General features: G+C 36.6%; 1 protein-coding gene across 1 annotated transcript in view; it reads left to right on the top strand.

The window, feature by feature from the left end:
• The first annotated feature begins 13,809 nt into the window (after positions 1-13,809).
• The window catches only part of BLNK (B cell linker), a 90,085-nt gene continuing 87,967 nt past the window's right edge, over positions 13,810-15,927 (top strand). The window contains exon 1 of the mRNA XM_062496298.1: positions 13,810-13,917. Coding sequence (XP_062352282.1) covers positions 13,810-13,917 — 108 coding nt within the window. The remainder of the gene's footprint in view (positions 13,918-15,927) is intronic.

The following is a 15,927-nucleotide window of genomic DNA, read 5'->3' on the forward strand; positions in this document are numbered from 1 at the left end:
CCTCACATCAACTTTGGTTCTATCCATTGAGGTTAAATTTCATTCTTCATGTGATTTGTTCTAAATATAAATTCTTCTAATCTCATAAATTTAATTGAAACATGTAAGCAGATAATACTGTCCATAAAATGACAATTAATCATTTTTAAAGACATATTCCAGTGTTATGTCTAGCAAAATTTTATCCAGAAATAGTTGAACAGTAAACTGAAATGGAGAAGGAATTGTTCAGTGAACAATTTAGATTAATTACTTCAACACAAAGGGATGACACTGCTACATGAGGAGAATTCTGTGCTAAGAACAGCTCAGCTAAAATTCCTGTTCTTGTGATCACTGTTTTTGCTGGGGAAGGGAAGGAACGTCAAATATTCAAATTGTTCCCCTGAGAAAGGAGCGGTAATTACTGTTCCAGACTGAGAACACATTCCTTGTTTCCTCTAAACACAAACTTATTTCAAGAAATAGTAATCCTTTCAAAAAATGAAACTATCAACTCTGGCTCATTAAGACAAATTTCAGTATTTTTTGCCATTTTCAGAGATGGTTTGATAGAGATAAAGGAATTATTTCCAATTACTGTTGACACACTTCTTGAACTCAGCTTACTAAAGCATCAAAACATACATGAAATGTGTATGTTCAATATCACTTCTTCCCAAATATCTAACTCAGAAATCACTGTTTAATCAATCCAAAAATGGAGAGAAAATCCATTAGGCTTACAATCAATGACTGTAGATCATCTTCAAATAAAGTCTTTACTAAAGAGCTCATTTCAAACTGAGCAAACATTAAGTCCTGAAGTTATATAATCAGCAAACATCTGCTCACCAGAAAGTGTATCAAAGTCAGAACTTGACATACCATAACAGTTTTCATTTACAAGGTGATGTATGCTCATGGGCAACATCAGCCCTGGCAGACAAAAAAGAAGGTGAAACTTTAACACTTATCTCCCTTTCTTATGGTGGTTGAAATAAAAATGAATTTGAAAATATTTGCTAGAATTAGCACAATATTTTGCTTATAAAGGTTCAGGGAGAGGTTGATGTACACTAGTACAGCAAAAAATTCTGTATTTTTATATTTTCACTGCTAGCAAACACAGGAACATTAAGAATTCTGTCTAGCTTTGGTAATTATGACTTGCTTAGATTGTGTAAATAGCATTTAACAAGAACATGGAGATTCCCAAATAAAAGGCAAAGTATAGCATTTTCTTTCCAAAGCATAGTATTACTGTATTGACTTGCACACAAAATTTTCCAGGATATCCTAATAGTCAACTGTCATGTTAAGCGCCCTTGATACCAAGTGTCAGTTATCAAAAAAAAAAAAAAAATCCTGTATCTTGTCATTAATCTGCACTGGGTTTTATCCACAGATCTCAAAACAAGCCAATGAGCTGCCAACCCTGACAGCTGCAAATGTCTCATGCATGAATGTGTACTGTGGGCTAGATTCCTATCTCAGTTACAGCAGTAACAATAAAAGGTCCTTTTGTAAACATCAACATGAAAGTAGTACATCAATTACCTGGGGTGAAATTACAGGTAAAACCTGCATGAATATGGGAAAGAAAATGAAAAAGTAATTTTGTGTGTATAAATATTACAGTTTAACTTTTAATAAATTAACCATCCAGTCAAATAAATTAAGAAACTATTCCAAGTAACAACAACAACAAAAACACATCCATTTTTGAAAACTAATTATACTGGTTCTGGTTCAGTAAGACATTTGCTATTTGATTTTATGCATGCATGGGGTGAAAATTATTTTGAGTCTAAAGAATTGCCGAACTCTTCGTTTAGGATATTACTTTTCACTGTCAACAGGAGATCAACCCCCTTGCATTAGATCTCCTTCTTCCTCTGTTCCTGAACTCTAAGGATACAATGCAGTTGAACACTCCCCCTTATGGGCTGCTACAACATGACATTACAGTGCTTTGTATTTCTCTTAACTAAATGCTACTACCTCCTACATGCACTGTATATATAGCAACAGAGTTAAGATAGGTCTAGAGTATTACAACCCATAAAAACTGTTTCATTTCACTAAGTCTCTGAGAACAGATTTTTGCAACTGCAAATTGTCATTCATTGTTTTGCTTAGAAAGATGTTTTTGACCATCATTATTAATTTTCAGAATAAATATATAGGAAGACAATTGATTAAATCAGGATTTGCTGACTAGTGTTTTGTCCTTATTGGAATTTGCCCTGGACAATAAATACATCTAAGCATTGTTAATAGGAGATTTGCCACTGCAGTGACTTATTTGAAGTCATATTTGTTAATCCTGTAAGACCCAAATGTAGAACAGTGAAATGAAATGTAGTTAAAATGGTATTCACTACATTTTCCTGAAGAAATGGAAGAAACTCTACAGTATGTGTATGTGGCCACTGGTACCTACTCTGTGTACGTTTGGTTAGAATAACTTCCACCTCCAGGTTCACTACCCGTTCTTCAAGTCAAGCAGTCTATTTCAAAATGGATTTGCAACTTCACTGTGATAATCTTTTAGAAGAAAGCTTTACTAGTTAGACCTTATATAAGATCAACTGCCCTAGTTTAAAATCTATTCATCTTAAAATGCCTTTCTGAAACTTAAAACGCCTTTCAACATAGAGAAAACCTTTCCTGGTTTCTGTTTTCACCTTATTACTGATTGAAAACACAAAACACACAGGGTCTTTCACCAGCTATAACTGCTTGCAATAGCTTATTCCTCAGTGCAGCTCATGTTAGTACACATTCCTTGTTCTACTATGTGCTTACTCATCGTGCTTGAGGAGGAGAAAGTGTGTTGATATTTTTAATCTGAAATGTTATTCAAACAGTAAAATGCCTAGTTACCATCAATCCTCTTAACTTCTTTTTAACACCAATTCATCTTCTCAAAATGTACTGAAAAAACATTCATTAACACTGATATAATTTCACTTCCTTTGTGCTGTGTCAGTCCAGCCAAGTGCTCTGTTCTCTTGCAAAGTCTTCAGAATTCAGCTGGCAACTTCACAGAACAGCAAGCACTAACTTCCCCCAGAAGATCCTGTAACATTAAGCAAAGGGCATTGAGGATTAAGATCCTCTCTGGAAATAAACAGCGCTTCATTTGATTGAAGTTCTTCTCCCTGAACTTTTAACTGAGTGGTTCTGGGATCAATCTAATAAAACAGTTCACTACAAGGCATCCTTTCTGAAAGTGCTTTTATCTTTGTTTATTCTATTTATAAAAATGAATGGGTTTATCTGCAATGGATTTGCAATTTAGATACCTAAACAAAATAATCAGATTAACAACTTTCTGCAGCATATTGTGGGAGTTCATGCAAAAAAACAAAAATGTTTAGAACATTTATTAGAACACACAAAGAGTGCAGGCAATACAAAGGATAAAATCAACTAGGGAACTTGGCAAAAACCTTTTAAAATCCTCTCATAAAAAATAAAGCTTCAATACTGAAACTTCATATAACATTTGACAAATAGTTCCCAGTACTATTTTCAGCTCCCTGATGAACAAAGGGGGTGGTGTCATCTCCATTCAAGAAGTTTACTTGATTTTGCTTTTCAAGTTTCCAAATAATGTTAAATCCAAAAACCAAAGTTCCTCTATTAGGCAAAAATTTTACAACTAAGTCTTAAAGGAGGTTATACATTTTGAAACAGAGAGGGTTATTCAACATTTCTCCTAAATTCTACTATTATGAAGCAATCTAATAGCACTGAAATTTTATATGAAATGCTAAATTTCAACTTTGCTCTGAGAGTGATTGTATTTGAACAGAATCTTCTTTTTTAAGGTAGATGTTCTAAGATTCTTCTATATGCAGTTGCACAAAATACTTTTCAGATTTTAAAACTGGAGTTCATAGTGGGAACTAATTGTAAATGTATTTTCTTACTAGTTATAGGCAGTACAGGTAAGGATGCTTTTGTTAGAGAATTAAACACAATAAATATGAAAGCTCTGTCTTTCGGACAGGGTGAACAGACACAGAAAGATGCTTTCCCACAACAGAATCACCTTGTTTTTGAGGTGTCTCTAATCTTTCAAGAAGGGAGAAACATTCCACTCCCACAGGCAGTTTGTAATCTAAAAGCAAACAAATTGACAGAAACTCAGGGGGAAAAAAGTAGGAGGCAGGAAGGCAATCCTTATGAATTAATATATTGGTTCACATCAAACAGAAGGGTCTGGTCTTTTTTTCAATCTGATTTGTATGGGTAGCAGGGTGGAAGCCAATCTTTCAGCCATAGCTGGTCACCATATCCCTCCTAGGATGTTCCTCACCTTCTTAGAGATTCTTAACCGTACTTGTGCAGCAGAGGTGTTTCAGTTTATTTAGTTTGACAAGCAAGTATCGGGGCTCTCAGGTTTCCTGGGATACAGATAAAAAATCTGAAGGAGACTGATCTAAGAAAACCCTCACCAAAAATACTGCATTCTTTCTGGCCTTTCTCTCCTGTTGTTCTGCTCCTACAGAAAGTGTTGACTTCACAGCAGTTTGCATGCTGTGAGAAACAGCAAGAGTTAAGAGAGATGAGTCAATTCATCTGTTATGAGAACAAAAGGGAAAATGAAAATAAATATTTATAGTATCATGAAGTTCCCGAGTTCAGTCGATCCAGAGCAGAACCTCAGTTCTTAAGACACTTAAATATTTCAATACCTCAATTCAAGCTTCCTTTTGGAACTGCAATTATTTATGAAGTCTTGACAGATAAAGTTATGGGGGAAAAGAGGTGAGCAAGATCCTCAGTAAAAAAAGAAATTATTTAATGAGTCAGTGGTTATGAGACTTTCCAGGTGCAACCTGAAAATTACTTGATAGTTGTCCCTTACATGTTACTGAGATTACCTTAACACCAGAAAAAAAGACATGACTGAAGCTGATATCAGCATTCTGCAAACAGTCAGTAGCAATTCAAAAGCCAGACTGGCCGGTGACTGATGGCATCATGGCAGTGATGCAACAGAGACACTGGATCAGAGTGCCTGCAGGACACACTGACAGAATACTAACTCCAAACAAAATTATTTCTGTGCCTGAAATTCCAACTAAAGGTCAGCCACCCTAATCCACAGGAAAGAGTGGAGATGAATACATTTAAAAGCAATTTTACTAGGACATTAAATAACTCCTAATCTGTTATAAGCTGTGAGCCATTCCAATTCATTTTGTTGATACAGGGCTAGTGTAGGTACCCATAGATTTTGCACTCGTATGTGCCAATCACATATACAGCACAGTACATGAAGTATTATGAACTGGGGCACAGCTGACCCAGAGCAGAGAACTGCCAGGGAATTCAGTTGTCTGCTGCAGTCTGCCAGCAATGGAGAGATGCAAAATTGCAGGCAGAAATAATAGATCATGCTCTGGACAGTGGAAAAGAGGTGACAAATGAGGCATGGGATGTTATGCAGAACATGTACGTTCCAGAGGATGAAAGTCATCATTGCATCATCTGATTTGTAACTTCTGGCCTCAGTGGATAACCATATCATAGTCAAATCTCATTCCTTTGAAGGTCAGTGGTGAGGTTTTTATCAGCCTGACATTTATTGTCAACTTTTTTTTTAAAGTTCTCATTTCATTTTAATAACAAAGGAACAAGGACATGAAGGTTATGCATAAAAAAAAATGACTCACTGACTTTTCATAAAATACTTGAATCTAAACAGACTTCAATTTAACAGGAATGCAGGTAACACTATCAAGTTTTTATTCACATCATACCTCCAATCAACTTTTGAAAACAGGCATGGAATTTTAAGGTAGGACTGCTTTTGAGGTGTTCAAAAACCTAAAAGAAGCATAAGGAAAACTCAATAGTAGAGTGCAAATTTTTGGGTTGATTTCTTCTCTTTCTCACTTCCTGTGGTTTATGGTTCACTTCTCTAGAAGTGAAGTTAATATTTACCAGTTCTAGAGAAGAGAATATTTCTAGAGAAGTGAAGCATTCACCACTGAGGGAAAGCAGGGAGCTTCTATTTCTACTACAGTTTGTCTTGAAAATGCAGATTTGCCCAATTCAGTGCAAGGAAAAACAAAAGTAAGGGGAAATCTGCTTAAAACCATAATTTAGACACTTAGTATCCACCCAAATTGCAGCTTATCCTCCTTTATACTGTCTGATAGAACAGCAGTGTTAAATACATCAATGTTAGGCAAATAATTTATACTGTAGACTGAAGTGGGCATTTTAAAATAAAAACTCTTCTTGCAAATGCAGTTTAGCCAGTGTGTTTATTCCACACATTGCTTCAAAGTATATTCATCATTTGAGATATATCACTCCCATGACAATGGGATCACAAGGAATCATGCCATAACAATGCTAGACCAAACAGACAGAATGTCAGCAGTGTCAGACTGGCAAATATATCATTTAACCAGAGATCAAAAGAGAAAATCTGAAGGTCAGAAATGCAATATTTATAATGCTGTCAGTATAAGGATGCATACCAAACATCTCATTCAGACTCCTAAAAAGCTTATCAAAAGAATGTTTACAACACACAAGAGAAGTGCTGCTGGAGTATCCTTCATTAGTTTCCAATATGAATGAATACTGAGGCAAACATTTCCTAGTACATGCCCCAGGAACAGCAAGAAATCTTGAGATACACTTTCATGGTACCAACATAAGCAGCAGTCAACTACTACCCTCATTCCCCCAAGCATTTTTTCAATAGGCAACACACATTTTCCTTGGAAAGTAACATGATTAGGATGGTTTCTGTCTTTAGAAAAGAGAATGAACAGAAACAACTTCGTATTGTGACTGATTCATACAAGGCACTTCAGCACTGCGCAAATACCTGTGAGAAAATTCATGGTTTGTCTTGAGTACCTCTGTGAAAATGCAACTGGAGATGCTAAAGGTACAGGAGGAAGGTTGACAAAAGCAGGTTCACAAGAAAAATGAAAAGAGAATTGACATAAGCATGCCACACTCTAGCTTCATTCAGCATATAACAATAGAAGACTCCTCCACATTTGGTGTGAGAAACAATACATCACTGAGTGTTCCTTTCATACCTCTCCTGTAACCATGAGAGCATTTTACCTAGATATAATTTCATTTTATACCATGGTGATAGATGTTCAACAACATTACCATTACCTAAATTATAAACAAAACCAAGTTAATAAAAAGGATCTAGAATAAAAGGTTATGAAATTACTGAGTTTAAGTTCTGTGAGTCAAAAGAGAAAAATTCAAAAACAGCTTGTCATTTTCTTCTTGATTGTTTTTCATTTACAATTTATTAGCATAAACATAGTATCTCTTGAAATATCTTTTTGATATGTCCCCAAATACAGTTAGAATTTTTTAAAAATAGATCTCTCAGCTTTCAAGGTCCTTCTTACTGAGATTTTATCATACTCTGTTGACTGTCAAGTAAACTCCGCTCATTGAATTTTATCTATGTCAGCAGGCTAAGGATATAAGACATGTAAAAGCTCTATTTGTGAACCCAAAAACCTTGATTTATACAGCTTGCTCCTTTCTCCTTTTCTTTACTTTTTGTACCCCACCCCCCCCCCCCCACTTCTAAAACCCTTCCCTTTGTCAATCTCTTCAATTTCTCTATCTTCTATCTATTTCTCAATCTATCTTCAAGCTCCCATTCCTCTTTGGAATTCCTCCTTTTGTCTGCCTCTCTAACAGGCTCAGAACTTCATTTTCCCAACTTCATTTTCAGGGCTCTGCTGATTGGAAGTAGAGAGGAAGTCTTTTTAGTTTTGGTCCAAACAATACCTGGATGCTGGCCAGCTAACATGGACACTCCACCCCGTCCCTCTTGAATACTGAATAGCATGCTTCCACGAACCCTTTGGTCCTCCCAAAATAATCACTTCTTGCTCCTTTCCTTCCTTCCTTCCACATGCTGTCTTTGTGACAATAAGCAATAAATACCCTGCCCAAACAAATTTATATTGCAGATTCTGTTCAGACTCTCCCTCCTCTCAATAACTTTTAGCTAGTTTCCCTCAGATCTCCTTCTGTCCTACTGAAAGGTCCTGGGTTTTGCAGCATCCTTTTCCCTCAATCCAGTTATTTATCTCGCTTGTTCTAAATAAGTAGGAGAACTGAAGTTCTGACCTTTGAGAACCGACCTGGTGCAAGTTTTTGAAGGAGACCTGCATGTCAGAATCACAGACACACATAATGTAGTACCATAACATACCATGTCACTGTAATATACAATATAGATGCAACAACAGGGTCAACTTTGCTGAGATCTTCCACTGTAAAATACCGTGCAATAATGCCTACTGAAAGCTGAAATATTACTTTGGTGTTCTTCCATTTATTTCATAGCAAGAGTCACGGGCATGGTAAAATACTTTCTACATATATCAATGCTCAAGCCTCAAAAAAAAATAATAGTGGTTGAACAGGAACTCATACTAACAAAATTCTTCAAAAAATATTAAAAAAATAATTTCAAACAATCATCAGCCACAGCATTTCAAAATTAAGTCGCTTAGGAATTTCATTTACATAAGGCAGGACATTGAAACAATAGCGATTTGCTGTTTTTAAATTCATTCACTGGGTTTTAGTGCATAAAAACTTTGTCAGATTGAAAGCTGTTCATAAACATTTTCCCATATTTTTTCAGAAGAGTCAACATAGATGAATTTCAAAGGAAAGCTTGTACAAAGAAACTACATAAAGTCTAAATGCAAACTATACAAGGCAGCACATGAATCTAGAGGAACAGACAGCAAGTTTTACGAATGTGTTCAAAAGAATAATAATCAAAAAGATGGCTCAGTTAAACACCAAATACTGAGTACTTGCAAAGGATATCACAACCAAGCACAGCATCAATTCCAATCTTCAAAAAAATCAAAGAGAATTTCTAATGAACAATGTCACTTTTGTAGCAGTTTGTGGTTTTATTACTGCTATATTTTATTGTACTAGTTAAAAACATGAGTTTTTTTTAAAAATATAAAGAAAACTATGTGCAAAATTCAGGCTACAAACAAATACCTATGAGAAAAGTGCATTTTTAATACATGGTTTGTTGTGGTGAAACTCTCTAGAATAACAGCTGAATCTATTACTAGGTCCAAAGAGAAGGTCAAACTAAAATGAAAAGCCATATCAAAACATTTCAGAAGGCTGAGTGATAACACAAAGAGCAATTGTCCTTGAGACAAAGGTGTTTATGTCATGTATCCAGTCCCTGTGACAAAACATGCAAACAAAATCCCCCAGCATTTGTCAATAATTAAAATTCAGTTGAAACTACATGCCCCAGAAATTGATTGAAGAATGAGTGAAATAAAGAAAAAGGGCATATTTATGCAGCAAACTGTATATAGTGGAAGTGATTTAAAGGTGATAGTGTACACTCAAATCAGTGCCTTGGGTGGCAATGGTACTAACCATTCTCAGCAAGTTTTCAGGGGTCTGAGTTTTGTTTTAATATGTTTTCCATTAGAGTCTTCTTTGGCTCTCAGTTTTCTGTGATCCCAAGAAACGCCATTCACCAAAACTATAACAACAGACATGGAAAAACCCATGTGTCCATCTCATAAAATGAGGATTTTCATAACTTTTGGACAAGCATGGATATATTATATCCTGTGATTCTCCCTGCTATAGCACTGAATGCTCTCACACAAACAAGTGTGGAGGAAAATACTGTGACACAAAATAAGGAGAATGGCAAAGATCCATGAAGTTCTTAGGCAGGTATAGCTCTCTTTGGCCTTTGAAAAACTCCTTAACTGACTTATCAAAATCATAAAAAGCAATCTGCTTCAGTCACAAAGGAAACTCGAGACTCTGGAACTGTATTTTCATACCTTGTATATCTATAAGGCAAATATCTCCCCTTGAATGTCATGGGGAAAGAAAGAAAGCTAACTAGAGAACAATCAGCCTAACTTCAATTGTCACAAATATACAATGCAAATGTTGGGCCTCAATATACCTATAAATTGTTTCTGCTTTAAAAACTGACTTTCCAGTAAAAAACTCTGTCAAAGTCTCATTTCCTTCCTCATTGTGACAGCTACCTAGTTAAGGGGCACAAAGCCCATATTATCACTGATGCTTTTAATAAGGTCTCACTTAAAAATTATCACATACAAACTAGAGAAACATGATTAAAGCACAGTTTGTTGTAAGAGGTTATCTGACTCTCATTGAGAACATATCCTTTGAATCACTTCCAAATTCAGAGTATTTCAAGTAGAGTTCCACCGGAGTTTGTCCTGCTCTTAACTGTATTTAGGATTTTGTTAATAACATGGGGTGTGCATAACAAGCACATTCAGGATATTACTGAACCAGAAGTGGTTTCCATGGGATAAACAGTATACTGGGACCAGTTTAGACACATCATTTTTCTGTAAGATACAGCCAAAATGAAGAGTGTGCTGAAAGGGAAAAGGCTTAACAAGAGTTTCCCAAACCACTACTTATGAACAAATGCTCTTGAAACTGGGTTTGTTCCTTCAGAAACAGCAGGATGTCCTAGTCAAGCCCATCTGGTGCTTAGGCAGCAATTATCCTTACAAACAGACATTTCCTTTCACTCCCTCCAGCAGTAGAGCACAGAATTTATTCTAGATCATCTGCCTGCTGTTCCACTTAAGGACGGGGGGAATCTGATGCATCCCCAAAACCTCAGTTAAAAAAATGGGTTACTGAACTGATTTCCAAGACTGACCCAATTTCCTCTGGTTATGTTTGATCCTGCCTCTCTGCTGAAGCCCTGCCAAGATCTTTCCAGGTCCCTTTCAGACTCTGATTTCTGTTACTTGTGCTGCTATTTTTATTTCCTGTTAAATGAAAAAAAATAAAAAAGACAAAACCAATTAGCAAGACTTTTATCAAACTTTGAGACAGCTGTAAGCAAGACTTCATTTTCCAATGTTCTTTATAGACTTATTTAGACTATGAGTATATTCCAGCTTTTTACTTTAAGAATGTTTTTCTCCCACCCACCATGAATGCCAAGCCTGTCAATCACACTAACAACAACAAAATACATATGGGACAGTTTAAGGAGGAAGAGCAGACATGAGAAACTGATCCTTTAACTTACTTGGAATCAACTCCAACATGAGTGCCTGGGAGAAAAAAAAACAAGTATGTGGTAAGTCATGTTACTTTCATTATTTTTGTATAAAATGGGAAAAAACAAACAGGGACAACGTTTCATATTTCCTGTATAGTAATATTTCATTGACCTATTTTGCTCAAGTATATATTCCTGGGGCAATATTCCAATGTTACATCCAGTAAAACAAGTTGCTTGCAGCTGTTACGGGGTTTTGCAAAGCCGAACTTGACTTTGAAAGTTTTGAGATACATTTAACACATTTAGTGCTTATGTTCATGAACATGTAGAGGGTATTTAGTAAGAAATGCCAGTGGTATGATCTAGGAAACAGTTTTTATACTGCTTTTTAACTCTCTCCATGAAATCACAAATTGAGAACTTAATTTTAAAAAAGCCAAGGAGCTGTAGCCCGCAATAACTTGTTCTTTATGTTGCTTGCACATTTCAAATGCTAGGAAATTAACTTTTGACAATATATATAGTGTAAAGATGTGTTAACCATGGTTGATATATAGGTTCTGTATGGGAATGAATATCTCTTTAGAGGACAAAATACCTGGTGTATAAAATGCATATATTTAGATTCCTCTAAAATTTGGTAGTTTTCAAGTACTAGATGTCCTTTTTCATTAGGGCTCAAAAAAAAAAAAAAAAAGGAAATTTGGAGGAGTGAAACTGTAAACAGTACAGATAAAAGTGTTAGTCTCCAGTAAGACACAAAGCTTTAAAGTAGCAGATTATTCTCTGCACATGTACCCAAATAAATTTTTAAGCCTGCTAGGGTTCATAGGAGATCAGGAGGCTCCAGAGAATTTTCAAGCAGCAAGCGAGCCTGACCTGCCCTAGGCTAGTGCTGTTTCACATTTAAGTATCTACAATTGGCTTCAAAATTTTATGTAAGCTCCTGAAAGTTGGAAAGAAACCACTTCTGTGGCCTGTTTTTACCTGGGGAACTCTGGAAGCCTCAGTATTCTGCTCAAGAACTCCCCCCAATACAGCTCTCGCAGCCAACAATGTGTTCACATTATTTATTTGGGTTTATCACACCATGGAAGGTGATACATTACACAGAGGAACTAGAAGTGTGAGGGTACCAAGTAGAATCAGTAATCTAATTTAGGGTTCTCCAGCCAACAATTCTTGAAATAATCCCCTTTCGGGTAATGGAAAGCAAGTGGAAGTGCATGACAATACTCTCAATTTCTGTCACACACACGTAAGGACAGAAAACTACAGCATCCATCGAGCCAAGGGCAACATCAGCATCAAGAGAGAAGATTCAGGATCCCAGATGAGCCTCCCCATGTCCCTGGCCGTCTTTCTTTTTTTTCCCTCTTGTCATTATGTTTAATCTTACTAAAACACAAACGGAAAAATATTTCTTACAAGTCTTACAGTCCCTTTGGTTGAACCACCTATGCTACAGCCCCTTTGGGAGCACAAAACTCAGCATAATCTTCCCAAACAGATCTTCCTCATTCAGTGGAGAGAGGGAGACTGAATAAACACTGGCCTTTTTAATAGTACTGTCCTAAGAGTCTCGAACACCAATTAAGGCAATGTCAACACAGAAGAGCTAGCCACAATTTAGTGTTGAGGGAGAGCAGAGTGAAAGCAGGCAGGAGGGGGAGGAGGATGGCTGGGCACAGCAAGGTGGGGCAGCTGGCAGGGCAGAGCTGCAGCTCACCCAGCAGCCCAGCAGGCAGTGCAGGAAGGTGACAGCAGGGAGCAGCTGGCAGCCAGGAGCAGTTCCTCAGAAAATTCAGAAAATGCTCCTGGCCTGATGGGAGGAGAAGGAGCAGGTACAACTGGCAGCATGCACTGAACTGCAAAATTCTTAAAGGGCTATTTTTAATTTGCCTTTGAGGTGTTCTGAACTAGGACTGCTTACACCTACTCGGTAAGCAAACAGCATGTACCACATAAATATCTGCACTTATTATTCATGTTGCTAATGCTATCTGTTATTTTGTTGTTCCATCTAAGTAGCCATTAAACCTATAACACACCTCTCCTACCCAGCTACTTCCCACCTTCACAATACATGAAGACTCTACAACTGACAAAATCACTCAAACTAGGCAAGCAACATTTCTTAAGGAATACATGCACCTCCCTCTTCTTCTTCTGCATATAGTGGAAAGAGTATTGCTGCCTCTGTCATCCAGGAAGATGGTGCCCCCCTTGGAAAAACTCACAGCCAAAATTATGAAACATTGAATACTACAAAGCACTATGAAATTCAACATAATGTTTTCATAATATGCCAGCCAAGCACCTCAAAGGGTTTTTCTGAGTAGGCCAAATTTAAGATGCAAGAGCTTCGATCTTATTTCTGAAAAATCTGGGAGTTGAATTTTGCTAGATTCAGTGTTCTGCCAAGTCAGAAAACAGCAAAACAGCAACAACTGACCTGTCAGTCACTCTAACAGTAAAAATACATGCAGGAAAATCGTAAGGACAACAGATGACACTTCAGCTTTTTCAGTAATGACAGGTATGTGAATATGTTGATATAACAACCAATTTCCTTGTACTGGAGTCACTCACACAACAACACTGGTACTTCCTAAACCACCCTTTACAGGCGTTCACTTTAAGTGAGCAAACAGGAAAAAAGTTGCAAAAGGACTTCCTCCTCAGATTTCTACATCAGTAAAAAACAGTAAAGCAAAAGTTCAGTATTATTCATGCAGATCAAGTCTTTCTCCCTGGATAGAAGCATGACCACAAAACTACCATCTCAGGAGGAGTTTAAGAACTGGACAGCTTTTCAAGTTGCAGCTCTCTTAAGACAGGTACTGAATCTGTATGTAAGACTTCAGGGAGTTCAGTCTATATTCAGCTAGCAGAAACACTTACTGCATGTATCCTTGAAAACCTCATATCTTAACCTACATCTAGCACAAATATTTTAATGTGCTAAACATAGTTTAGTCACCACCTAGTAGTATAACTTGAGGTTTTTGGTACTCTCCTGTTTTCCATAGAAATCTAATTCATGGTAGAGGCTAAGATCTCCAGTATCACAAACCATACGAAAAATGTTTCTTCACAGGAATATTTCTTATAAGAGAAAAGGTATTTCATGCCCAAATTTATTTCCTGCTGGGAAGAAGTAATATTTTCAGATAAAATATGTCTAGTTTTACATTTGAATATAGCTTTAAAATTTACAGCCTGACAATAAGAATTGTTCATCTTCTGTTCATCTTTTCTTCTCAATGCATATATACACACAGTAGTTGCTAGATGATGTTTAAGTTTAATGTACTTTAGTTTTTGGGGTGGGGGGGGGTTGATTCATTCCTTCATTGGCTTTTATATTTCTTTGTTCTACAAGGTCCTTTCTAGTGTATCTAAAATAACTTGAATTGCACAAAGTATTCCAAGCTCATTTTCAGACATCTTTCACTATCTTACTAATATCCTCTAGATATACAAAATATATCCTCCATGATACAGCCTTTTTATCACATTTTTCCTTATAACTTCCTGAATACTATGACTCAGGTTTTAGAGTTCTACTTGCAACTTCTAAAGTCCATTCCTGCAATTGGTTATAAAATCTCATTTTATACCACTTTTGTTTGTTTTTATGCAAGTTACTCTATATAATTTTGTATATAGGGGTTTTTTTCTTGTGTTTATCCTTATTCTAATTGTAAGAGCACCAGTCTTTTCCAGTACCTTTCTTACACCAACAGTGAGAATTAATGGTCATTAAGGTTTCTCATCCTTTTCAACTGAAGGAATATACAGCCTTTGTCAAGGAAAATAATAATGCTATAAAGTCTTCCCACAGGAGTTCCATTTGTAGCCACATAAAAAGAAGGCTACAGTTTAAAATGGTCATCTTCTAATTTCTTTTTTTCATTTTGCCTGTATATAAACACATATGCTTATTCATGTACAATTTTAAAAAATAAAAAAGACAACGAAACCACAAACAGTTTCACAGTGGAGATCTAGCACAGGTGGACCACTGTTCCCACACTGACAAAGCTAACCTCTTCCATGGAATTAATTCATGCCATAAAGGAAATGGATCAGCTGAGCTGGGAACTTAGTACTGTCAACAGCTACTCAGAGGATTAATTAACTCAAAGCCTTTCAGCTTAAAGGAAATCAGACTAATTTATAGAAGTTAGAATGGTTTTAAAGTACCCTGCAATTCTATGCAGAATACAAGACAGAAAATTAATAACAATTGTTCAACAACTCAAAGGCTTCCAGGGAAATTTCAGGTACACCATAACTACTGGCTTCATAGTTGTTAACAGTGAGTCTTCCAACGTTATAAAAGCTGTTAATGCCTGTGCTTACACTCACAACGCTGATTAAAGCAGCTAAGTAAACCAGTTACTACAGTATAACCACATTAAGTGCTTGGCCATTCCGTGTATCAAAGACTGGCCCAGCCATTTGCCTGTGGCCACTGTGGACAGAGCTGTCAGCTCCCACTGCCAGCACTCCAGAGAGCCTCAGCACCAGCTACTCCATCATTTCCACAGTCAGATCACATGCTGGAGACTGTGCTGGAACTGCCCACCCCAACACTGACCATACATGTGCATGAACCCTAAAGAAAAGGCATTAAGGATACAGAAACAAGCACCAGAATGTGCCAAAACTAGGATTACCTCCATAGCCTGAATTTTCCATTTCCACATATACATCATGATAGCCTTTAACTGCTTCTTCACATGCTATGCTACCTTTTCCATCCACAAAACCAGCCAATGCACTGAAACCAGCAGGTTTCTGCATTATTCTATGACATTACAGAAATTGTAAGATTCACAATG

The sequence above is a fragment of the Cinclus cinclus genome, chromosome 7, assembly GCF_963662255.1.
Source record: "Cinclus cinclus chromosome 7, bCinCin1.1, whole genome shotgun sequence".
Lineage (NCBI taxonomy): Eukaryota > Metazoa > Chordata > Aves > Passeriformes > Cinclidae > Cinclus > Cinclus cinclus.